The 26,776-nt window shown below is 41.9% G+C and overlaps 2 protein-coding genes and 1 long non-coding RNA gene across 3 annotated transcripts; 1 reads left to right on the top strand and 2 right to left on the bottom strand.

Annotated features, from left to right (window-relative positions):
• The first annotated feature begins 1,049 nt into the window (after positions 1 to 1,049).
• LOC117575642 (Golgi-associated RAB2 interactor protein 2-like) lies at positions 1,050 to 2,146 on the top strand. The gene is made up of 4 exons (XM_052006428.1): positions 1,050 to 1,083; positions 1,134 to 1,677; positions 1,771 to 2,015; positions 2,087 to 2,146. Exon 2 carries the CDS (start codon positions 1,214 to 1,216, stop codon positions 1,439 to 1,441), a length of 228 nt encoding a protein of 75 aa, XP_051862388.1. The 5' UTR covers positions 1,050 to 1,083; positions 1,134 to 1,213; the 3' UTR covers positions 1,442 to 1,677; positions 1,771 to 2,015; positions 2,087 to 2,146.
• Positions 2,147 to 2,870: 724 nt separating this feature from the next.
• Positions 2,871 to 26,776, bottom strand: LOC117573925 (protein kibra). Its single transcript, XM_034257442.2, has 9 exons — positions 25,706 to 26,776; positions 7,435 to 7,736; positions 5,585 to 7,292; positions 5,338 to 5,518; positions 4,884 to 5,274; positions 4,506 to 4,817; positions 4,320 to 4,440; positions 4,040 to 4,249; positions 2,871 to 3,973 (listed from the first exon to the last, which is right to left on the bottom strand). Exons 1-9 carry the CDS (start codon positions 25,939 to 25,941, stop codon positions 3,592 to 3,594), a joined length of 3,843 nt encoding a protein of 1,280 aa, XP_034113333.1. The 5' UTR covers positions 25,942 to 26,776; the 3' UTR covers positions 2,871 to 3,591.
• On the bottom strand, positions 13,653 to 14,520 carry LOC127565817 (uncharacterized). Its single transcript, XR_007955209.1, has 3 exons — positions 14,314 to 14,520; positions 14,019 to 14,256; positions 13,653 to 13,928 (listed from the first exon to the last, which is right to left on the bottom strand). It is a non-coding gene; the product is annotated as an uncharacterized LOC127565817 (long non-coding RNA).

Below are 26,776 nucleotides of genomic sequence, written 5' to 3'. Positions count from 1 at the left end.
TTTATTTATAGCAAACTTTTGGTCGATTTGTGTTTCTCTAAACTCTTCTACCTTGCGTTAGATGGCGCTGCTGCTTCATTATAAAATGTTGCATAGTTTCAGGATGGCTGTTATTACTACCACTATTGAAAGAGTATACACGCATGTTACTGTGCACTATGGGCACGGTTGCCACTTTTAGTACAAATGTACCAAAACGGGTACATTTTTTATGCGTTGGTACATTGGATCACTTTTTTTCATTTTGGTACATTTTCAATATGCCTGGTCTAGTATTTAAATTTTTCATAAAATTTTATGTTCACACCATATTATTTTAACAAATGGCTCTGTTCCACCATACACAAATTTTGTTTCAGTTAAAAATTGTACCACGACTAGCACTGGAAAATATCGCATACAGTCGATTTGCGATGTATCGTGTCAATTAAAAAAATATGTATGCCAATGTAAGGTCCATCACTACGTAAACAGTTATATATTGTAAATCACAATTTGTAAATCACAATTTGTGATTCACAATTTGTGAAATACCAAAAATCTTTCGTGAAAAATGTTTGGTAAATTTTTGCTCCACATTTTGGTACAACAAATTTTTTTGGAATGGCAACCGTGCCTAAGTGTGCCTTGAAAATTCGGAAGGATATGCCCGAGATATTGCTTGTTTTCGAAAAAACGCCCTTGTTGCACCCTCAAAGTATGAAGAACAAATTTCAACTTTGGAAAGATTTTGAAAATGAGGTCAGCATAAGTGAGCAATAACTTCCACTGCATGTTGTAGTGTTGTTGTCTTTTTTGCATTTTTCTGCACAATTGGCGCAATTTCCATTTTTTTCAGATAGCCTCACGTTTTCCAACACCGATTTGTGCTCTGTAGGAAATAGAGAGAAGGGCCGTTTGAAGCAATGTTTTGTGAATAACTTCCATGTTTTTGATCCTAGCACATCCGGGCTAGGATTTATATTATGTCTACCAAGAATGAGGTCTTTTTCTCTAAAATTGCTCAAAATATACAAATTTTTAAAAATTTTGAGGGCGGAAGGGGCGGGGAAAAATTGTAATGGGCGTGTCGAGTTCTGAAACGTAAGTACATATTGGTGTAAAAATTTGATAATACTAACTCCACAACTCAGATTCAGACAAGACAGACACAGCGAGCATAGCGGACATAGCGGACAGAGCGGACACAGCGGACAGAGCGGACATAGCGGACATGGCGGACATAGCGGGCATAGCGGACATGGCGGACATAGCGGACATAGCGGACATAGCGGACATAGCGGACATAGCGGACATAGCGGACATGGCGGACATAGCGGAAATAGCGGACATGGCGGACATAGCGGACATGGCGGACATGGCGGACATAGCGGACATGGCGGACATAGCGGACATGGCGGACATGGCGGATATGGCGGACATCGCGGACAGACCAGACTGACTGACAAAAATAACAAATGTTGAGATCTTAGATGACCACACATTTTGTTGATCTTGATCGATAGAGTTCGTCCTTGCGATCCTATGTGTGCTTTGAAAATTCGGAAGGATATGCCCGAGATATTACTTGTTTTCGTAAAAAGCCCCTTGTTGCACCCTCAAAGTATGAAGAACAATTTTCAACTTTCTAAAGGATTTCGAAAATGAAGTTAGCATAAGTGAGCAATAACTTCAACTGTATGTTGTAGTGTTATCAATTCTTAATCCGTCAATAAATGTCTTTTTCTGCATTTTTCTGTACAATTGGCGCAATTCCCATTTTTTTTTCAGATAACCTCACGTTTTCCAACACCGATTTGTGCTCTGTAGGAAATAGAGAGAAGGGCCGTCTGAAGCAATGCTTTGCGAATAACTTCCATGTTTTTGATCCTAGCAAATCCGGGCTAGGATTTATATTATGTCTCCCACGAATGGGGTCTTCTTCTCTAAAATTTCTCAAAATATACAATTTCTTCGAAATTTAGCGGGCGGAAGGGGCGGTGAAAAATGGTAATGGGCGTGTCGAATTCTGAAACGTAAGTACATATTGGTGTAAAAATTTTATAATGCTAACTCCACAGGTGTCCGTAGTATTCAATTTTTTCAGATTTTTGTGGATGATTTTTCTATGGGAATATAGTAACATAATACCAAAAACTGCAGTAAAAAATCTCTTATGGTTTACTCGTAATATTAAATGCCAGCTAAAATGGAAAATGCCCCATAGTGCTGTGTCAAGTGCCAAATACCATTATGATGCAGTGTAAATCTGCCGATGATTGACTAGCGGTAGTTGGGTGTACTCAGGTAGTTACTCTTCTCTTGACTGCGAAATGAATTCGCTTAGTTGCAATTCTATGTATTAGCAGCGGCCTTTATTTTTCGCTGTTCAAAATTTTATAAAATAAAAAACAAATAGCAATTTTCAGTTATGTCAGTAGAATTTTGTTGTTGTTTATTGCACAATTACAATATACATGTTCTCATTCATATAATTTATTACATCTAAATTCCTATCGTATATAGTATATGTATATATATAAAAAATATGTGGGGTTTCTCTTTCTGTTATACTATTACTGAGTTGGGTGGAGCGGGGGGACGCGGTTAGTGTTAACAAATCAACAGCGATGCTTAAAAAGAGCTGAGAAGGCAGAAACTAAAACTAAATCTAGAGTTACAATCTTAAGAGTTAACATTTTGTTTTCATTTCTTCAAATTCATAGCTCCCAGGGCAATAGTTTAACAATTTCAACAGGCTCGCTCGGTAAAACATAACAAAGTGTTTGCTACTCAGTATTTGTTTGTGAGCTTTCTTAGCAATGACATATACCTATTCGGCATATGAGTTTAACTAATATGGTAGACGCTCATGTTCATTTCATTTTACATTTCTTTTTTTTTTTGTGTATTTTGTAGGTTTTTTTTTATAAAAAAAATTAATAGAATTCGTTTTGAGCTTAACAAAAACGCAAGCTAATTAAACTAATTAAACAGATTGGAGTAACATGCACTCGTGCATCAGTACACATTTAATAAATATATTTTGTTATAGTTTTGTTACTTCTTTGAACTACACTAAGATAAACGGTATCTTCTATATGCATATAAAAAATATTCCTCTACATTCGTATAATTTGCTCAAGTCTTAAGAATACAGTTGGTTTCAATATGAATTTGACAGTTTAGAACGCGCAATGTGCGCGTTGTTCTTGGGTTTTTTTTCAGAGTGTGAGCGGGGCGGGTCGGGGTTGGTGCGGAAGTTTTAGACAATTCATTTCTCAGTTGTGGGGTCAATTAGTATTAATTGACTATGGATCTATTTATATGATAATACTATATATAATATAAGTGAGTTCTAAGTTATACGCTCTAAAAGTATTCATATCATTACTAGTATTATTGTTTTTGCTTTTGTTGCATTCGTTGGCTTCGTTCCAACTGTTCAACTTTCTCTATAAGGCACAGATTTTTGTTACATCAGTTTCGTCTACCTAGTTTCTCATCTTTTATACACATAAATACTTGTCGCTTAATGAAAATAAATACCAGAAAATAATAATTACAAATATGTACAGCTTAGGTGGGAAGGCGTTGCCAGCAGAACAGGGACTACACCTCCACGCCATAATTGCGATCGACGACATAGTCGTAGCGCTGCTGTTCTGTATTGGCGTCAGCCTTTGGCGTTGGCACAGTGGACGCAGCGGCAGCTGGGGCTACGGCTGCGGCGATTGCTGGCGTGGTTGTTGTGGCAGCCAGTTTGGCAGCGGCGCCGCTTGATGTTACTCGATGGTGGTGGTCACTGAGATTCTTATTCCTGTTGCTGCTGGCCACCAAAGCCGTGTTAATGGCAATGGCTGTTTCGGCCACGTTGTCCTCATCATCATCCTCTTCCTCCTCCTCTTCGATAGCATCTGCGTCGGGTAGCATGAATTCGCTGGGCAATTCTGGCACTGAAAAGCCCTTGCGTGTAAAGAAAGAGATTTTCTCTCTGCAAGAAAAAAAACCATAACAATTAGCATGTAGAGTTTGGCTTGAATTTTTGCGGTGTACTTACTTGAATGACACCAAATCTGGGCAGCCTTTAGGCACCTTGGTTTTGCGTAGTTTATGGATTTCTTTGGCGGTCTTCATTAGCAGCTTCTGCAGCTGGCGCTCCTCGGGGCACTTAGCGGGATCGGCGCGTGCCACCAAACGTTGGAACTCCTCATTCTCAATAGCCCAGGCAGCAATAAGCGGATCCTTGTTGTCGCAGGCCTTCTGAAGTCTATAAGCAACAATAAATAACTATATTAGAGATTCATTCTTACGTTTGACTATTGATTTTGTATACTTACACTTCCTTAAGGTTCTGCAGCTTGGAGATTTGATCGTTGAGGAAGAAGAGCTTGCTGTGCTGCGCCTGCAGATCCAGCTCCAAATCTAAGCTGGTGCGCGGTATGTGAGTATGATGCAATTCTGTAATAAAAAACGTCAGATTTTATTAAAATCAATTAGTGAGAGAAAGAGTTGAGTTCACTTACTTGTGACTGACTTGGTTGCCTTGGGATGGAAGCGCAGCGAACGCCGCTCAACAGCGCCGCGATGGAAGGTGTGTGGTGTGACACCAAAGTGCATGGCCGAGTCGGAATCACTGCGATTGAGACGGCAGTTGTAGCGATTCTTGCTAATCGCCGCCGATGGTGTGAACGTCTGCGACCGCTTCACGGGTCTGTCGTCCAACAGTTGCGACTGGCTGCGCAATTTCTCCGGTGGGAACGCGCAATCCGTGTTCGTTTCCTTATCGGCGTACTCTTGCTTCATGTTCTCTAGGTAGGCATCCAGCATGCAGCTTGCTATAGATACATTTGAAGACAATTTAGTTGATAGTTCTATTGACTAAAAATTACTTGGATACTCACAATGCGTTAGGCCAATGGTGCTGACCAGTTGCTGTTCATCTTCCTCCTCATCGTCATCATCATCATCGTCACTGCATTGTTGCTCATTGAGGCGCACATGCTCGGGCAGCTCCTCGGCAATTTGCGCCTGCAGTTCCAATGGTGGCGCTTGATTGCGTGTTAGCGTTGAGGTTTGTGAGGATGTTATGGTTGACTCATCCGAAGATTCCTCTCTGTTGTTGTTGCTGTTGGCGGCAGCCGCGACAGCAACAGCGGCGGCAGCAGCTGCTGCGCTTGTGGAGGGCAAATCCAGCGGCTCAAAGCTGGGCATGAACTTGGAGCTGAGCACGTTGTACCACTTAAGAGTGGAGTCTTCTGGATTGAACTCGGCCATGCTGATTTGCACAGTGCCCTGCAAAGGAAATAAAACTTTCATTAATCCCAGACAAGAGGAAAAGAGCGAAGAACTACTTACGATTATCTCCTCCTTCTGGCCGGTCATGCTGACCACGGTGACCTGCAGGCTCTTGGTGAGCAGTTTGTCCAACGAAATGGGCACTGCGAAGGTGTCATTGAACACGGGCTTCTGGAAGTCACCCAACGCCTTGGTGCGAATGGAGGTCAATGAATTGGGCAGCAAAGCGGCGCGCAGATAACTGTAGAAGAAAGAGGGAAGTTAGCAAACGTTTCAATAAGCAACTACTTAAGGTTGCAACACTTACACTTGCGAGTTGTCTGTGGTGGCGGTCCACAAGGTCGACAAGTTGTTGGCACGCTCCAGGGACACGACGAGTACGCCTTCGGGTTTCATGTACTTCAGGCCAATTTGCACTTGAGCCAATTCCTTGCGCGGCAGATGAGCACGCGATGCCTCAAAGACACCGGAATCGCCGGCTACAGACTCATTGCTGACAGCTGCCGAAACCGAACGCGTATTCGAGGTGGACGAGGAACGACTGAGCATCTCTTGTGGCAGATCCAGCAGCGAAGGCTTCTCGTGTATGGGCGAGAGCGGCGCATTCAGATTGAGGGGCGAGCTCATGTTGAGCTTCTGCAGTTTCGCCTCGAGCATCATGCAGTCCAGCACGGTAGAGTCCAGATCATAGGGATGGGCTCGTACAACAGATCCCGGAACCGCGGGGGGAGCTGCATAAGCGGGTGGTGCGGGTAGCGTGGGTAAAGCGGGTAGTGCATTGGCATAGGTTGGTTCCTCCTTGAGGACATGTGTGTTTGTGCCCGTCTGATCGGCATTCGCATTGTATTTCATCGGCGAGGCGGGCGGCGTTTCCATGGACAAGCTGCTGCGCGGCGACAGCGACACCTCAGAGGCTGACTGTTGCTGCTGCAGCTGCTGCTGCTGTTGTTGTTGTTGCTGCTGCTGTTGGTGTTGCTGTGGCAGGGCGGGATGCACGGGTGGCAGCCGCTGATGTTGCTGGAATAGACGCTGCGATCGTCGCTGCAGATCGATCACATCGATGGGGGAGTCCACGGCGAAGGGATCAATGTAAATGTCCGTAAAGCTGAGGGCGCTCTTGCTGCTGGCGGTCGATAGCGATCCGAGGCTGCTGCCGCTGCTAATCGAGAACGTGCTCTCCGAGGAGAATGACTTGAGGCGCTCCTCCAGCAGTTTGGTGGACTTGAGTGCTTCCTGCAGTTTGTCGAGCAGATGTTGCTTCTCTTCGTGGAAGCGCAGACGATTCGCAATGCATGTGTTGGTGGCCTCGTAGGCCTCCTTGAGGTCCTCCTCGAGCTTGTGGCGTGTTTGCTGGATGACCTGCTTCTCCTCCAGACTGCGCGACTTTAGTGAAATGCTATTCAAATCGTTCAGCAGCTTCTCCTTCTCCTGTATGAGCAGTATGCGATCCTTGTCGGACTCCAGCTGACCGGGCTCTATGCGTTCTACATGATCCGCCAGCTGTTGCTGCAGTTTCTTGATATGCTTACGCCACTCCGCATACTGTAGCTTCGTCTTGGCCATCTCGGCGAAACGGGCACCGCCATTCAAATGTTCTCCGGCTCCGCACAGATCCGTTTGGCTGGCGACACAGACACGATCGAAGGGCGACGCTGCATTCAGCAGATCGGCGTTCTCTTCGTTGATCTGCTGTCGGCTCAGCTCGTTCTTGATTTGCACGAGGCTGCGCATGAGTTCCTCACGCACCTTCTCGCCGGAGACAAGGGACTTGTGCACCTTGAGCATCTCCTCGCGTATCGCCTGCACCTCGGCAATATCGTAGCAACCATTCTGGCGTGCATTGATCTTCTCGCCCACGGAGTAGAGTGTGTTCATGCCTCGCTGTGTGTACGAGATATCATTGGTAATGTGGGTCAGCTCCTGTTTGAGTTGGCGCACGCGTTCACGGGCCAGCATCAGATCGGCGCGCAACAGTTCAGGATCGTGTCGGCTCATGGAGCTGGACGACGAGCACACTGCAAAGATACGGAGATTGGACAGTTGTTAAGCGAAGTGTTTACGACGCATACTCGAAATGATTGCGATAAATCTCTTATCACCGCTGTTCCACAGAAAGCAGTAATTAACAGACTTTACGATAATACTACAAATACTTACAGCTGCTGCGACTTGCTGCCAGTTTATTTAGGTGATTGTATTCTTCCTGTGCCAGAAGCAGACGCTGCTGTTTGACATCAAACATCTCGCGCTTGTTCTCCAGCTGATCCTGTGCCGCGGACAAATAATCGCTGAGCATCTGCTCCTGGACACTCTTCCACTCCTGGCGCGGATCCTCGAGCTGTGTGCTCTGCGCAATGTGATTGATATAGTAGCGACCAATATTCGAGTCGTATGCCTCCTCCCAGCCCACGGGCAGTTCATCGCCCACACAGTCCTCAAAAGATTGTGGCTTTGTGTATCTGTAAGAGAAAGAGAGAAACATAACATAGGTTAGCACTGTTTGCAGGTTAGCAAAGTATCTTGTTGGCTTATCAGCTTGTTTGCATAGAGACAACAAATCGCTAATGAATTTCCGTCGAGAAGATTTGGCTCTTTTCTATCGTTGCTGTTGTTGTTGTTTCTTGCCCTATCTTAGATGTATCGTAACCTGTTTATCGTATGTGGCCAACTGTTCCCACGCCAACTAATTGGAAGCGTTTCTCTGAGCCCATTCGATAAGATTAGCAACAGCTTTGTCTGGTATTTCCTGTGTGCATTTTTTCGGTAAAACCTGAGCAAAAACAGCAACAACAACAACAACAAGGCTAACAACGAAAATAAGAAAAACATTTCTTAGACTCTCAAATATTTGCCATGCAGCAATGGAATGTGCCATACGACACACGGCATACGACATAGCCCATATGCCATACTATATAGTATGTCTAATCTTATCGAGGTCGCATTTGCCTGGTGCGGCAAAAAACAAAAACCACACAAAAATAAAAATAAAAAGAGCTAATGACGATGACGTTGTCATTGCTGTTGCTGCTGCTGTTGTCGTCGCAGCGGCTAAGCATTTTTACTTCATATTTTGACCAGTTATTTGTTTGCGAAATTCAATTTCAATATCAGCGCAACGCAGCGTAGACAACAACATTTTCGCATTCCAATGATAATTACTAATCTTCATAAATTAATTGCTCGAATTCGAAGTATACTCACACCAACACGCACACACTTAAACTTCCCCTCCAATCCACACAGATAATGTGCTTCAATTGAAAAAATATTTTTGTTTTCCTTAAGGCTGGCATATTTATATGATTTGTTAATTAATCATTGCTATGGAATTCGCGCGGCCATTAAAAAGCAGCAACGCAAAGGCTGCCCGCTACGATAATAAAATGTTCGCCATATGCGCCAGATATCGCCACACACACACACATACACTAGCACAACTCTTCCTCACATATAGATATACACAAGTGTGTGTATCTATGGTGGCTCAACTGTCCGACAGTTGCGCATTCAATGGGAATTTTCCAAGAATAAACTTGCCGCAGAAGCTGCTGCAGCTCAAGAGAGATATGATCAAATAAGTATATAGAGTATATAGTATCGTACTCGTTTACGTATCTCTTCGGGGTAATTTTGAATTGTACTAATTTAGCTGGAATATGCTGGAAACGATTAACGTTTACATATCGATCGTCAATGCTCGAAGATCACCATTGTGTAAACAAAGAGTAGAGCATTTGTATTGCTGACTAAGCAATCAGAGTATCGGCTGATTTGAACAATGGGTTTAACAACTACTTCTACGACTGCTAACATTATAATTATCGAGCGTGTATAATTGATTCAATTCATTAAAAGGCAGTTATGACGCGTCTCGGGGGGACGACGTGCACTTGGTCAGGGACACAAGCGATTGCTTAGGCTTTTGCCGATAGCACAACGTTTGAATTGGATGTGCTTTTTTTTCTTTTCTTTCGTTTCTTTTTATTATTATGGATCGATTTGCTTAGAGCAGAAGTAATCGTATGTTTGGCTGGAAACAAAGACCATACACGAATTGCACTTGAAGACCCATATAGTACTCTATACAACAACGGCTTTTTGTTGTTTAGATAAAAGCAATAATATCGAGTAAGACAGCGGAAAATGGCACAACAACAACAGCAACAACAACAACAATAAGAGCGCTGCAGCTGTAATAAATAAACAGAAAACGTAGCTAAAGACATGTCCCAATCCCAATCTCAGACAGTTCCAAGTCCGAGTTGTTCGTACGTTTTGACATAGAAAACGATCGAACAGCGCGATCGAGCAAAAGGCAGCGACTGAAGACAGAACATAACTTTGATGTCAACAAAAGGTGCAGAAGGTGATGAAGAAAAAAAAAAATACTGACTGAAATAGAGGGGCAGCAACTGAGCGATAGAGAGTGAGAGACGGAGGGGAAACTGTAACGGGGATTCATAATTTGAAATCAACAAGTTTTGTATTTATTTTCATTGGCTTTTCCAGCGTTAGCGTTAGCGTTAGAGAGAACGTTAGGCAATGGCACAGTTGCTATCTGCTTGAATTACGATTCGTCTTTGTTTATTTGCATTCGAACTTATTGTGTAAATAATAAATAATGATCGCGCAACCCAACTGAGACATCATCACATACAATACCACTATTATGTACTCAATACTCAGTACTCAGTACTGAGTTTTGCAAGTGGATATCTATGGTTGCTGTTTCTAACGAAATTGCAATGAAACAATACATCGGATGTTATTTTTATACGTACTTTTAGGATCAGATCGAAGCTGCTTCTATTTCTGGAGCAGTCGCAAGTCCCTACACGATAATTACAATTATTATTATTGACGCGGAAGTTTGAACAGGTGTCAAGTGTGGCAATCGCGCAGCTGGTAATAAACGATCGTTGGCTGCCTTCTTGTTGCCTGTTTTAATCAGCTCCAGAAGAAAAGCGTATGCAAATTTTTATGGTTTTCCATTAGTGTCTCGAAGAGATTCGACTTGACTCACTTTGACCTCAGGGCAAATCAAAAATCAATGAATACACACACACTTTGGGGTGTGTGGGTGTGACATCAAGTAATAGATAGGGCTTCCTTTCATGCCATGCCATGGCTATAGCTATTGCTGATGGAGGCACAATGAGCGAATGAACGACCGAGCGACCAGTTGTTGGCTTAACTAACTGGTCAACTGGCTAACTGGCTGAATGGCTAAATGGCTGACTGGCGAACTGGTCAACTGGCTAACTGACTAACTGATTGGCCACAATAAACGTGGCGTTTTACTCGTATTTTATATGCATACTGTAAGAGCGGTCAAGAAATCTGCATAAATTACAAAAATTGTAAACAAAATATTTATGGCCCGATGCCGACGCTGTAATAAATTCGCGCTTTAATACAAAAAAGAGGCCCAAAAACCTGTTTTGGGCCAAAAACAAAAAAAAAAAAGAAAAAATATTTCAGCATGAATTTCGTTGTCACAATAGCGACAACAACAACAACATCAGCAGCAGCGACACCGTCGAGAGTGCGGCATAGACATGGATGTTGTTGTACATATCTCTCTCGAAAAAAAACAAAATAAACGTTAAATGTGGCCATTGATGGTGACGACAACGCGACGCGTCGCGTCGCAACGTCGAAGTTGTCATTAGGCAGCACTTAAATGAAATGCACACAGATACACATTTCTATATAGATACATATATGCAGATACAGATACAGATGCATAGATACAGATACAGATACAGCTACAGATCTAGGCAAGCATAGATACATTTGTATAAACAATATTATTTAACTGTTTACGACGCGTTTTATGCTAATTGCCAATCATAAAATGTGTTTCTTCTTTCGTGTGTTTCTTGGCTTGCGGGGAATCTTTTTCGTACATATTTTGATAGCTGACTTTGGGTTTATTTTTAGATACAATATGTAAATGGTAAATTTTCGAAGCCAGCTTCAGTTTCTCGCCCAGCACACATTCTTCTCTCTTACAGTCGAAGTCCAAGCGAACTTTTGTTTTTTTCGGCAACCTTGTGACAAAAACAACGTCTTCAAGTTCTGTTTTTCTTTCATCTATCCAATTTTAAAAGTCTATCATTAATTCAGTTGAAGAATTTCAATTTGATCGACCGGGCACCATTCATTGTATTCATTGTGGAGCCGGCTGATCATTTAGCAATTCAAATTCAATCAAGAACCATAGAATTTGTTTAGGCCGGTTTTAAAAAATTCCATAAATCGCTTTGGCCAAGAGTGGCCAAGCTCATCCAATCCAAATCACGTAGTCTCTGCGACGATGGCTGTCAAGTTCTGCTCTAATTGTTTACTCTATTTCTACGCTTGTTTTGTTTTTAACGGAACTGAGATAATCAACACACGGTCTTCCACTCTTAGAACGCGACAAAGCCAACGATTTCCGGTTTATATAAAAATACAATTTCAAAATATACGTATAAACCCAATCGCATGGCCCACTTGGCCTCTGCCTTTGGCTAAGCTCAGAACCCCAGCAACAACCTGAGTTATTTATGCAAAAAGCAAAAATAAAATAAAATAAATGAAAAAATCAAGCCACATTTTTCTCATATCTACATAAACATTAGAGGCAATTTATCAGGCAATCATCACATCACCTTGACATACCTACATGTATTTATAAGTTCGAGTCAATAAACAAACAGTTGACGCAATTGTCTCAGATTCGATTCTACTCGCCTTCAATATGCGTGTGTGTGTGTGTTTTACGTTATGATCGTCGTGTCATGTCATGTAGGGTATAGGAAGTGCTTAGAAGTAAGGAAATGCTGCATTACTTTTAAGATGTAAGATACGTAACTCTTTTTTCCAACTTATCACACTTGTAGATACAAGATAAAAATATAAAATTTTTCAAAGTAGTTGATTATCTTCTGCTCGCTGACCCACATAAAGTTTGCTGTCGCTTTTAAATAGAATATAGAATAAATAAGAGTTGCTTTTTTTCAGTTGAAGCATAACCAGAAATAATACTTTTTTTCATTTGTTGATTAAATATATATAAGAAAAAAGTACAATTGTTTTGTATTATTATCACATATTTCTGTCGTCGGTTGGTTAGTTGCTTTGCTTGCTTGCTTCCTCTTATCAGACATCGTTCACAAATATTTAAGAGCTTAATCAAATTAAGCTATAAAGGTCGTACGTCGTTTTATCTTATCGCCATGAGTTGTTGTCGTCGTCGTCGTCGTTGTCGACGGAGTTCGTGTTGATGTGTAAAAATAAAAAAATATGATTGCCTTATGATTTTTTAACTTATTTCAAGTGTCGTTCACATTGAAATAGTACTCGTATTTCTGCGATGGTTAAAGCTCTGTTGATCTTTCTCTCTTCCCCTTTGTGTTGCTTTATTCGTTGGGGGCCTGGGGCTGTGGCAAATTAAAAAGATATTAACTGCATTTCCCGTCTTCGTTCCCCCTCCCATGACTATATCACACTTCAACTTCCTTCCGGCGCAGTTTTCATAATTTTCCAAGCACGAGGGGAGTTATGTATAGAGACTGACGGACGGAAGGGTTTGGACGGGGGGAAATTTGACTGATAAAAACGGAAACACTAAACAACACTCCGGCAATTTGGTGTGGAGCTTATTAAATGCATTTTATGGCCCGGCTCTATGTGCATTTTAAATAATTTCACAGCCAAAGTCAATGAACTGCGTAAGCGTCAAAGTTTTATAAAAAATATTTTTCTCTTTTCATTTTTTATTGTTTCCATGTCTCCAGACGCTATTCGAGATAAGCCCAAGGCATTTTTTTCTGGCTGTTCATTATCTATGAAAGGTATTTCACAATTTTTTTCTTCGTCCAACAGAATAAACCCAACGAGTGAGAGGAGACAGGGAGAGAGAGAGAGAGAGGGTTTTGTTTTTTTGTATGTCAACCGTCTATGAAATAAATATGTGTACGTCGCCTTTCTTTCCCGAGTCTCGATATCTTAGTTTCGTAAGTGGGTGTCAATTACAGCGTTAAAGATCGGCCATTGAAATATGTGTGTATGGATGTGAAACAGAGTTCGACCTCCGCCCAAAAAGTATCCGAGACTCTGAATGAAGCTCGGGGGCCATTTGCATGGCGTGGGCCGATGACATTAGTCACGGCAACGAGTTGGGAGCTGTGGAAGACCCAATTCAAGCTATTGTCGAATAGTGAAGACGAAGTCAAAGTCGAACTCGAAGTCATAAGAGCCAAATTACCGCTTGTGGCTGTGCTGGCTCTTCAGCTTTTAGCGCTCATTTCGAAATCACAAAATGTCTACCATAAATTCCAAAGTGAACAATTGAAATAAATTTTTGCGCCATGCGCAATGCCAACTGCATACAAATGAACTATTAAAAAATTCATAGAATTTATACACACAATCACACACACACGAGACAACAAAAACGCCCACTTGGAGTACGATCCTCTCCTCCCCGTCGTCCCCTGTTCGGTGGCTCAATGCAAAAGGCAAAATAAACTTAAATTGAAATTTATGATATTTTATGACTTGTTGACGGGCATTTTTTTTTTTTTCGTTCGGTGCGCGCGTGTAGATTTTTGGAAAAGCGCTTGTTTACTTTCAGCGGGCACTGTTTGAAATTCCAAAAACTGCCAAAGAATAGAGAAAATCAAGATCTATGAGAATTGCCCGGCGAAATTCTACAGAATTAGTAAACAGCACGAATCGTAGATGCTCACATTCAAATACAAAAAACTATCTACCCTTCATTTTGTTGAACGTTTTCGCAGGGTATTTGGTGCTGGCAAGTTATGCGGGCGAACTTTAATGCCTTCATCGTTGCTGCCATTGATCGATGAGCGTTTGACGTCTTTTCAGATACATTTATTTGTATCTACAAGTATATATGCATATGATATTCGGGGTTCTGGGTTCTGGGCTCTGAATGCCCCCATACATATGCTAATTGGCAAGCATCTGAGGAGAAGAATGTGTGTGTTTGAGAGATCGATCGTCTGTATGCCAATATTTTACTGTAACAAGCATACGAAATTGGTTTTCTCGCTTCGCATTTCTTTCATTTTCGGTCGCTTCTCATCTAGTATTTTTTCGCTGTTGCTGTTCATTTTTGGGGGAAATATGCAAACGGTATTCGGTACGTCAACAAAAATTCGTGGTATGCGCATTATAAAAGCTTTAAATTCGACACGACAACTCGGAAACATTTTCGTGTGTGTTTTGTTCGAGAGACGCCCACATGGAACACGCCAAAAAAAAGACGACAGAGATCTACATCTACTCGAATAAATATTTCACACAAAAAATTCCTGCTAAATGCTACGTGTGTGTGATTGCTCTACAAAAAAAAAAAAGAAAACAAAGAAACCTTGACAACGTTGTCAAGAGCAAATTTAAAAAAATCCAAAACAAAAACAAAACAAACAAGTGCAAAGTTTGCTTTGAACTTCTTGGATTGCAAAGTGTCCACCTGTGCAGTTTCTTCTTCTGCTGGCTGGTGACATTAGCCGATTCCCGGAATTCTTAAAGTAGCTGCCAAGCTATGCCATACTTAAACATCGGAGGCTGTTCTCTCTCTTCAGCAGGCAATAGATACTTTTGAGTACTCAAAGAGTGCAGTAAATGATATGCTGCTGCTGGCCAGTGCAATAACATGAGATTAGTAGGCGCGATCGTGCGCCTCCTTGCCACCTCCCCTCGCACCCAAGTTGTCCCATCGTCATTGCCATCGCAACGTCGCCGTCGTCGTCGTCGACGTCGTCGTTGTTGTAGTCGTCGTTGTACTCTGTCATTAACAAAACAACTGTTGCGACCTTCACATACCAGAGCAACCAAGCGACTGTGCGCCGAGCGCGAGTAGCGAGCAGTGAGCAGTGAGCAACGCGCATGTGCACATACGTAGATACTCTCAGATACTCGGATATATACGAGTATATATATATCTGCTACACACACACATCTGTATGTGTGTACTTATGTATGTCGCATATTGAAATAATAATAAGGCGAAAAATCCGACTGAAAAACGTGAATGCGAATGCGAAACGCGAATTGACGACGACGACGACGACGCGACGTCAAAGCCTCAGACAGCAGTCGACAGCAGAAATTTGTTATAAGATGTATATTTTTACATATGTGCATACACACACACAGATATACATATATATCTGTATCTGCATCTGCATCTGATAGAATATGCTCGGCATAATGGGAAAGTGCGCTGTGAAAAGGGAAGTTGCATTGTAAATATGACGAACGCTTTAAGTTCAACTGGGGGCGCATTCCTTGCATAAGGTCGAGCGTATAACTGGGGGAACTATTAAAGTACGCTTTACATACACACACATGTACATACAATGTACTGAAGACAGCTTGTTGCATACGCTGAGAATTTAGCTGGAAGCAAGCGTTACTTTTTGCTGAGAATCCGGCCATGGGTAACGCCGTGTCTGACAAAAATTTCTTAGCAAAATATATTTTTGCAGTGAAATTCCAAAAGGGAAGCAAGTGAAAATTTCATTGGAATCATTTTTATACGCAGCTGAAAATATACACACATATTTTTTTTTTTGCTTTATTTATTTATTCGTTTGTGAATTGCTCTGTATGTGTGTGTGTGTGTGTTTCCAAATATTTTCTTATTGTGAAATTTTTCAATTTCATAATTTATGGCCAACGAAAATAATTCAATACATATTTGAAATAGCGTTCGGTATTTTTGAGCAATAATTTCGAAAATAATAGATTAAAGTGCATTTCTGAATACACGAGAATACGAAAGCAAAGTGTATTTAGAAATGAAATGAACATCGAGCGATGGGTTCGGGTGTTCGCATAGAATATTAAGATTATTTATAGACACAAGCGAGATTTCTGCTGCAGACAGTTTGGAAATTCTCAGCACGACCAAAAAAGCATTTCACAAATATTGTTTTCGTTTTGTTTTTCTTTCTGTGATTTTTATTTCGCACACTTTGTAGACAGTTTGGCTATTCGCATCACGGCCAAAATTATTTCAAATATTTATTCATTAAATATATATTTTACACATATATTTTTGTACATGTGTCTTGACATTTTGCTTTACATGCCAAACAACAGCAAAGAGGCATGAAAATACTTTTCGACAACTACAAAAACACACAGCAGAAGACGAAGAATGAAAGCTGCTGACCAAAAGGCAAAAATAAAAATAAAACAAAATAAATAATAAATTCTTGTTGTTTTTTGTTTTTGCTTTAAATGCCGCATGTCAAATGGGCCAATTAACATTTCTGTTTCTGTTATTTGTTGCTTTTGTTGCTTTTATTTTACGTGTCTTTTGTTTATAAATAACAAAAATGTTTTGTTTAAGTTTCGCTGCCGCTGTTGTTGTTGTTCTTGTTGTTGTCGTTGTTGTATGCAAAATATTTGTGCGCTGTTATTTTTAACGCCAGGTCATAAATAAATAAATTATGCATGCATTTTGATATCAGCAGCGTTTTGTTTTTGTATTTTGTTCGTTGCTGTTGGCTTTATTCTTCTCTTCAATAATTTCTATATAAAAATGTGATCGAAACAAAACCCAAAACCCAAATCCAAACAGAATTCAAAAATCCCCAAATACCAAAAATTCCAAAATGATTGTTTTCCATTTTTCGCTGTTGCTTTGTTTATCTTTTCCCCCGCACACACACACTCACGCACACACACAGAGAACGTGAAAGATTTCCAATTTTATGGTCAACGCTCGTGGCAGTCTAAGGAATGCAGAGTATAGCAAATTGATTTGCGTTATGCGAATACAAAGCGCTAAGCACAGTAGCTAAAATGTGAATATATGTATATAACTGAAAGCAAATCAGAAATAAGCGAAAATATGCGATTGAACTGCATTGCATAAAGCAGCTGCGAGGGACTTTAATTACGCATCTATCAGATACATTTTCGATTGAGATATTCATGCTGTTGCTGTTGTTGCTGTTGATCGAGCAAAAATGCACGACAAATGACACAAAGTACATGCATATTTCAAAACAGCAGATGTACTCGCTTTATATGCGTGTGTGTATCTATGTATCTGAATGTGCGTGTATGTGTGTGTGTACGCGATCATTTACTCCAAAGCAAACAAATAAACAAACGCACAAACATGCATAAATAACTATAACTCGTTGCAGTTGCAGCACAACAGCAACAAAAATGCAACAGCAACCAGCAACTAGCAACGGCAACGGCAACGTCAACGGCAGCAGCAGCGACTCTTGCCTCCAGCAAAGCAACTCACACAGATTCTTGCTGCCGCACACACACACACACACATACACACACACGCTAGCTGTCGACTGCGCAGCGGCAGCGACTCAGGAATGCGGTTTTGACAAGTTCTTCTAAAATTGTACGAGCAACTTTGCTATTTACGCTATGAAACGACAACAGCAACAGCAACAACAACAACAACAACAACGACGACGTCGAGAGCTGGCGAGTGTGCGAAGGAGCGCGGAAAGCAGAACAGCCAAGAATGCAGCAATCGGGTGGCTCACACAGCGCAGATACCCTATAAATACTCGAGAGCAGCAGAAAAGATACTTTTCAGTGTTGTATCTTTAGCTAGAGCTGCCTCAAATGTTGTCAACTTATTTCTCAGTTCGAGCATAGCCTCTATCTATGTCTTACAGGGTATCGCAACTAGCAATCGCACAGCAGTGGGAGCGGGAACGGCATCCATGAGATTGAGGAGACAGAGACAAAGAGTGTGCGCAGCAAGCTGCTTGAGGCAAGCCCACCACCAACAACAACAACAGCAACAACAACAACGGCAGCAGCAACATTGGCAGCAACTGCTGTTGTTGGAAAATATTTCAAAGTTGCAGTGAACTCGCTGCAAACGCGGCACCAATTGAATGCAATTTGTGTGCCTCTATCTGTGTGTGTGTGTGTGTGTGTGTGTATCTGTGTGCATTTGTATGTGGATGCATTTATTGAAGCAATGCGCGCATTGCCTTAAATGCCAACTTACAACTATTTCTGCTGCTGCTGCTGTTGTTGTTGTTGTTGTTGCTGCCATACTACGCTACGCCCAGCTTTTTGTTGCTGTCGTTGTTACTGCCTTTTGTATTTGGCAAACATTCCAAACGGCTATAAAATGTTCTTATTTATGTATGTATGTATGTTTATATTCTGCAAGCTGCAACTGAGAAAAAGAGACTGCTCAAGAGAGGGGGCAGGCATCAGAGATGCAACAGAGTTGCTTTGACATGAATGTCAGCTTTGCGCATTTAAGCAGTTTAATCAACATTTTTTTTTTCTTTTTCATTTTTTATTCCTTATTCTGTTGGCTGCAGCAGCTTGCTTGTCTTCTAAGACGATGACTGCCAGAAGAGAACCGAAGCCGGTTTCTTGGCCATTTCATGCATGCATTTCCCCTCCACGTTCCCTCCCCTCCGCTCCCCTCCTCGCACACTCCATTCCACTCACGCTATGCCATGCCAACAACATCTCCCCATTGCATGGCATTCTATGTGCTTCACTTGAGTGCCGTGCATCTGTATCTGTATCTGTTGCCATAGCTATAGCTAATGCCGAGAGTGTATCTATGTATCTACAGATACACACATACATATATAGTGTATGTGAAGCTGTCGTCGTTGTCGTTGTCGGTTGTGGCACGTCGCGAATTCTATGCAACGTTCAAATGTGATTGCACTTTTCTCAACTTTGCACCGACAAAACAAAAAACGAAAGAAAAAAAAGCAAAGCATGAGCATGGCGCAGTTTGCGCCGAAAGTGTTGCAATGCTGACCCACAAACCAATAAATTCCAGCTTAAGTATCTGTGGAATGCAACCAAAAAAAAAAAGTTGAATCGAATCAACAACGAGAACAAGAAGATCGGACACAAAATGAATTATGCGCTCAGTGCAAAACATTTTGACAGCAGCCAATGCATTGCCAAAGCTAAAGATACAACAACTACGCACAGATACACACACACACAGAGACGAATACTTGTTGTGGCATTTGGGGAATGCAGCCGAGAGACGACCTCTGTCTGGTTTGCCTTATCACTTCATTAGGCCATAAATTCGACAACAAAACATGAGCACAAAAAGCAACATGAAAATTCCACAGCGCTTTTTATTGAGTAGCAGGCAGCAGGCACAACTCTCAAGCACCTACATAACAGATGCACAGTTACAGATGCAGATGCTGCTGCTGCTGCTGATGGCGATGCAGATACTTCGTGGTAAAGTTCTGCTCCCCCCTTTCTCCTCCCCCCACATCCCACCACAGCAGCGACAGCCGCGTGTCCTCTTCAGAGTCACGTTAATTATGCAGCCATTCGGTGCATGCATCCAAAAAGATACAGATACAAATACACAAACACGCGTGCGCAGCGGCCATAAGCCTGCTGCTGCTGTTGTTGTTGTTGCTGTTGTTGTCTGCTCCACGATCTTGAGGTTGCTGCGAGACTTAAGAATATGTTATGCGCACTCAAATGGCATTCGGAAAGTGCTACTGAAAAATAATACAAGTTTCGTGCAGGCAACAAAAGAAGCCAACGAGACAACGGAGACACACACACACACACACACACACACACACACACACACACACACACACACACACACACACACAAACAAGGGCGGGAGTTGAAGAGCAACAACAGCAAAAGATACCAGACTGGGAATGACTTTAAGCCGAAGTTTTGCTCTTCTTCCTGCTTTTGCTGTCTTTGGGGAGATGCTCATAAAGTGTTTTGTTCGAGAACAGCTGATTGCCAAACGTAACATCGCAGTGTGTGTGTGTGTGTGTGTGTGCCTGATTAGGGCAATTAATTGCCAGCGATTGGAATGCAGATGCCAAACAGGGACTCTCCAACTCGAATATAGCCGCTAGCCACGGCAACAACCAACAACAGCGAGCAACGACCAACAAGGCAATAGCATACCAAGCAGCTGCAACACATGGCACACATGCCAATTGTGGCATGGTATGTCATGGTATGGCAGCAACCCGGGTTGCCAGGCATCGTATCGTATCGTCGTTGTATGCCATGGTATGTGGCATGGGTTTGGTTTTCATTATTACTATACTATACTATACTCGTATATATATTTATTTCTTTTTGGGTTGGGTCAAAGGATCGCGCTGCTGTAATGAGTTCACTTACGTTTTGGATTACGAAATCAGGAAATGCTTAAGCAGATCAACACGAGATACAGTGAATACAGTTATGCATGTAATTCGAAGTCGATCGTTGCATTTTTTTGGGCCTGTCTGTCTCCTTCCGCTTCAGAAATGGCATAGCAACGGGGTATAAACAATGCGAAAAGTATCTCACAGCAATTTATCTTGAGTATGCACATTCCTGAGCTTGTTTCGTTTCATTTCATTTTTGTTTGGTTTATTATTTTCCATTGCATGCATGGAAAATTGCTACCTTTGCAGGCTGCGGCAACGCATATATCACGATCACTCAAGAGCCAGCTCAGCACATGGCGATGGCGATGGCGACCCAAAACGTCGCCGATCAGCAATGCAGACGAGCACAAAAAACGAGCAAGAATGAACAACAACAACAAAAAACAAAACGCCTGCGGAACGCGCATTCAAAGTCAGCTCGAAATCCAAATCCACAACAGAATTCAGAGAGAGAGAGAGGGCGAGAAACAAAGTTTACTACAGTCAAGCTCTCAAGTTGGAGCTACTATATAGAAGATATAGGAGACGACGACGTCGGCCCCATATGTTGTTGCTGTTGACGAAGGGGGCCCCAAACTTAATTTTCTGCTCACGTTTGCAGTTTTGCAGTTGGGCGAGTGAAAAATTGCCCAGCTGCGGCAATGACAGCTGAATTATTATAAATCGATATAGGGAATAAGGTATTTTCAGTTCAGTTCAGTGCAGTTCAGTTGAGATCGAGCAATAGGCTAGATTGTTGTGTGTTTGTTGGCTATTCAAGGGCTCTGCGCTCTCTTAATTAGCACATGTTGAAAAGGAAATCATTATGCTTGATAAAAATCACAAGTGTTGATTGCAGTCGAAGTTGCAGTTGAAGTTGGAGGGTAAGAAGAAGTCGAAAAGTAGTTGGCAGCAGCACAAGTGCGAGAGAGTTGACAGGAAAAACTCACACAGATCGCAAAACTGAGATCGCAGTTTTTTTTTGTATTTTTTTCTTGTTGGCAACTTGCAGCTCACAGTTTGCAACTAGCAACTTGCAACTGGCAATGTGGATGTGGAAAAACAGCCGCTAAAATGGGCAAAACATGCAGTGCGACCAGCGCAGCAGCGAGCAGCGAACAGCGCTTATGTATCTGCCAGATACATAATGTATCCATGTATGTGGTGGCATCGGGTCTTACGCTGTGAAGTGTCGCTGCCGTTGCTGCTGTTGCTGCTGTGGCTGCTGCTGTTGCCAGCAAGTGCAAAGAAAATATTTTTTGACGCTTTGGGCCGCTGCAAACTAGAAAATGTTGCTGCTGGCGACGTCGTCGTCGTCGTCGCGTTGCATTCATGCGCGTAATCAAATTGTAATCACGGCCTGGACGAAACCAGCAACAGCCACAGCAACTGCAACTGCAACTCCAGCAGCAACAGCAACAGCAGCTTTTTCTTGTGTGTTGCTGTTGTTAAGTGGAAATACTTGTTGCACAAATGCAATGCAGGCTGCTGCTGCATATCTGCAATGTGCTACAGTGAAGCTCTCTTAAGTACAACTGGCATTTAGATTATAGTTTATGCAGCAGACACATATTTATTATTTGCAATCTTCACGATCATTAGTTTAATTCCTTAACAAGCAACGAATGCAATATTTATGCTGATTTCTGAATACCTCATCAATCTGCATTGCATTTGCAAATAGTTTTCAAGTGTATCTGAGATTCGACGTTGCAAAAGATAGTTTTACTTTTTCTTGATTTTGTTGTGCTGTTGTTGTTGTAGTTGTTGTTGCATTTGCCTTGTGCAATTTATTAAATGAAAAATGCCGTTTTGCAGCTTTCCAAGTTGCATTGCCTGTGTGTTTGTGTGTGTGTGCGAGTGTGTGTGTGTGTGTATAGATGTGTGTAAATCTTAAGTATGTCTATACATTCGTTGGCATCTCTCGCAGCAGCCAAATTGAATTTTATGCAAATTTTACTGTTTCTGCTTTGGCAAAAAAAAAGTGGAGAAAAAAAATCAGCCACATCTAATGTATAATGGCACGCATGCATATATATATATATCTATATGTATTTATCGTGTATATAGCGCATATAACATTAGCATTTAGCGGGTTTTATGCAATTGCCAATTGGCAACGGATACGTTGAAGAAATGCCTCTCGCATTGAGACAGAGAATTAGAACAGCGCCTCATAACGAGCTACAGATACGCATATCGATCAGATAATTGACTCGGTCGGCGGGCAGAGATTGGATGGAATGGCTGTTAGAGATCGGATCGGTTTGAGATCGGCCCCCGCCGTTGGCGCCACTGTGTTCGACTTATCACAGCAATGGCCGCGCTTTCGCTAGGCCCATTTTGGCGGCTCAACTCAACTCGACTCGACTCAACTCGACTCGACAACGATTTTTATGTAAAACAAACGAGTTCGAGTTGCTGTGAGCCGTGAGCCGTGAGCTGATGTTAGAGTTGTTGCCAGCTATATCACAACCGGTAGCTGTTATGGTAGCTGTAGTAGTTACAATGGCTCTGATTACAATATGTGGATGATGATGGCTTTGGCATCCATCTTTCGAGCTGCGCAAAATGTGAGCTAGAAGTTGCTTGTGATCGCAGCATTCGATCGAATATGCATAATTATTTATGCTTTTCACATTGATCGATGGATGAATCGAGAAACTGTCACCAAAAAAAAACAAACAAACACACGCACACAAAGATCGTCAACTCTTGACGCTTAACAGTTTATTTTCATCATATCAGACTTATGTATGCGTCTGAAACTTCAGACTTCAGACTAAACAACAAAAAAAATTCCACTGTGTCGCTGGGTTATGGCAAACAATTGGCGAAAAAAAAACAACAATAAAAACTGGCCAAAATCGCTGTTAGCATGGCCAACAGCAACGCCAAGCTTCAACAAAATAAAAGAAAGAAACGAAAAAAAAACACATAATAAAAACAAAACAAAATAACGCCCGTCGAAAAGTTGTACAGACAAGTGAAATACTCGAAACATAAGCAGCATGCCATCCAACACAAACACTCTCTCACAAAAGTATCTTAACTTTGGCGATGCGTTTGGCTAACTTGGCAATTTCTGATATGATAATTAGAGAGCAGTGCTGTAATGGCGCTGTAAAGAGTATGCAGGGTTCGGCCTTGATTTCTTGCTGTGGTTGTTGTTGTTGTAGTATCTGCTGAAATATTTGTTCGCTTCCAAATGCGTCGCGTCGTCGAGAGACCCCCAAAAAGAGCCCGAGGCCTGGCTCGCTTCGCCTCAACTCGACTCGCCTCGCCTCGCCTCATGGTAGAAATTTATTTATGGCTTATTGGAATTTTTGCGCGCTACCGGCAGCAATTTTTAAAATTCAATAACAGCCGGAGAGCGGGAGCGGGAGTGAGAGCGAGAGCGAGAAAGCGATACTGTGATAGAGATATGGCCAAAAAGCGAGAGAGCGAGATGTACTACCAAATAATTGTGTGCTTGCTGGTCGAAAAATATGTGCTTAATGCGAAACGAACTCTCGACCATCGTACGTTTTCAAAATGCCAATAAATATAACCAAAAAGTTTATAATAGATCAGTGGGTGGCAGAAGTATGAGAGGGGGAGGGCGGGAGGAGAGAGGTAAAGAGCTAGTTGCTGTAGATCAGTGATTGTAGACTTATGTATCTTCAAGGACTCGATCTATCTTGCGGATGATGTTGGAGATCTGTAAATGGCATTTACAGATTGACGCGTTCAAGGACTCTCGTTGCTTGTTGTTTACTTAGCCATAATGTATCTTGGCCTTCCCAAATGTATCTGTATCTGAAGCTGAAGCTGTGTGTATACAAAATCTAGTTGATGCATAACCCTAACAAATGCGCAGATGTTTCGTTTTATTTCCAAGCAAAAACGAACGATCGAGCGAACGAACGAAATTCCTCAACGCTTTCAGTTTGTTTAATTCAGTGAAACATTTTGAACAATGTCCATGCAATTTGAAACAAACAAAGGGAATGTTTGTGTTAATTGAAAGCGTGAAGCGCACACACACACACACACACACCCGAACATCTGTGTCTGAATGTATGTGTGTAGATACAACAGAAGAATTTGAGAAATCAATTATTTCGAAACTGCAAAATTCCTACATACATTTGCAATTGTTTATGGTAAAAAGATAGACAGCGTGAGAGAGCGAGCGAGAGAGAAGGCGAGCCAACAAAACGAGGAAAAAATAAAATAACAACAACAGCGGCAGCGGCAGAAATATGTGAGCGAACGTCGAGGCGAAACGACAACGACGACGTCGACGTCGACATCGACATCGACGACGGCAAAACGCTCGTGGGGCAAACTAAAATGTATCTATGCGATACATGGCCTGATGTGGACGCCGCCGCACTTGCCCTGCGATCCCCTTTCCAACCAATTGCAGCTCGCTTTGCTCTCCCTCTCTCTTGCACTGCCTCTCTCGCTGTTTGCTTGTATGTGTGCGTCTGTCTGTCGTCTCTCTATCTCTCTATTAGCGCTGCCATTGTATGTGTGTGTACACATTACGTATGAGAGGTTTTTAGTTTGCTCGCCTTAAATTTTTGAGTTGTACGTTTTTTTGTTTTTTTTTTTCATTTTTTTTTTTTTTGCAGATCATTTGCTGAGCTTTATTTAACTTTTGCTCTCTCAGCTTGGCCCCCACCACCATTTCATTGCCCCTTCCCCCTTTGCCATGTTGTCTGTGTGGGTCTCTCGCTCTCTCTCTCCCTCTCTTGTGCCGTTCGCTTTGCTGTACATTTGTTGTTGTTGTTTTACATTTGAGTTTTTGTTTGTTGCTGTTGCTGTTGCCGTTGCTCAGTTTCAGTTCGTTTGCTTGGTTCAGTTATACTTGGAGTCTTAATCATCGCATTGGAATGTTTACATACTTAAAGTTTTTGTTGTAGTTGCTGTTGCTGTTGTTTTGTATTTTGTTTTGCTGCCCCTGTTAAAATATGTAATTTATTTTGCTTTTATTGTTGTCTCCCGTTTTGCGGCTGCAGCTGCCTTCGTTGCCGCTGCTGCTGCTGCTTCTTCTTCCCGCATTCCATTGCACACACACACAGACGCAGGCAGATGCACGACGCACCTTTTCTTTCCGGTTGGAGTTGAGTTGGAATTTATATGGGTTTTTTCTCTCCCTCTCTCTCTTTTTGCCTTTCAGGCCTTCTCGCCATAAGATGTATGTATAGTATTTTATAGTATGTTTGTGTTTTATATATATAGTGCACACTTACCGATCTCGGGGATCCAGCCATGTGGTCTTTTTGTTGATATGATCTATGTAGTAGGTCTTGCCATCAAAATCCCTGGCAATATCCCAACCATCCGGCAATGGGAATTCGCTGTGCTGTCCATGCTGATGATGAAAGTGATGCTGCAGATGATGATGATGTATTTGCGGTGGATGTCTCGTTTGCTGCTGTTGCTGTTGTTGTTGCTGCTGCTGTTGTTGTTGTTGTTGATTCGACATTTTGGGAACAAAAAAAAACACACAAAACAAACGTTGTCAGTCACTTGGCGCGCGCGTTTTTTTTTTTGCAGTATTTTACGTATCGGTTTCTCTTGTTTATGCTATTTTGCTTTGTCTTCTCTTGTGCAATGTACTACAAGCGAATAGTACAACAACAACATAATTCCACGGACGCGATATACGACGATAAGCGAGAGAGGAAGCGAGCCAGGGCGATGCACAGACAGCGAGAGAGAGCGAGTTAGCGAAAGAGAGAGAGAGGCAGCTAGCAAGGCGCGGGCGCGCGCTCTCAATTATTTATTTATTTTTTCATAACTGCATTCCATTCCAACACACACATTTACACGCACAAGTCACACACAAACAGGCTGAAACTCTCGCGCACGACGCGCCATACGACGATCACTTTATTGTTGTTGCTTTTGGTTGTTGGATTTCTGTAGTTGATGATGTTGTTGTTTTTGCTGCTGGTGGTGGTGTTTTTATTGCTGCTTCTTCTTCACTTACAAGTCACACACACACACACACACAGAAATTAGTGCAATTTGAAAATTGAAATGCTGTTTATTCGTTTGCTTAATTAAAACAATTTAAAAAATATTTCAGCTTCTGGTTTTTCGAGTCCGAAGTGCGGCAAAAAATAAACTTAACGATCGAAAAAAGTATCCAAAATGGCTTTGAGCGCGTTTTATAAATTACTTGTGTTTCTTGTTATGTTTTATTGGCACATTTACGAATTTAGTGCACACACATTTTTTTTCGAAATATTTTCTTGTGTTTCAACTTTTTTTTATTCCATCAACTTCTTGAACCGCACGACCGACCGCACGCTTCA

This window comes from Drosophila albomicans, chromosome 2R (genome assembly GCF_009650485.2).
Source record: "Drosophila albomicans strain 15112-1751.03 chromosome 2R, ASM965048v2, whole genome shotgun sequence".
Taxonomy (NCBI): Eukaryota; Metazoa; Arthropoda; class Insecta; order Diptera; family Drosophilidae; genus Drosophila; species Drosophila albomicans.
The sequence above is the reverse complement of the archived record's forward strand: the minus strand, read 5'-3'. Positions and strand labels throughout refer to the sequence as shown.

What these genes read in the sequence shown, in the direction of transcription:
- LOC117575642 (XM_052006428.1), top strand. Translation starts at nt 1,214, where the DNA reads ATGGCGGACATAGCGGGCATAGCGGACATGGCGGACATAGCGGACATA.
- LOC117573925 (XM_034257442.2), bottom strand. Translation starts at nt 25,941, where the DNA reads ATGTCGAATCAACAACAACAACAACAGCAGCAGCAACAACAACAGCAA. An exon ending in TGGCTGGATCCCCGAGATCG is followed by an intron (nt 7,737 to 25,705) that starts GTAAGTGTGCAC and finishes TTTCTCTTACAG; the next exon opens with ATACACAAAGCCACAATCTT. An exon ending in GGCAGCAAGTCGCAGCAGCT is followed by an intron (nt 7,293 to 7,434) that starts GTAAGTATTTGT and finishes GTATCTTTGCAG; the next exon opens with TGTGCTCGTCGTCCAGCTCC.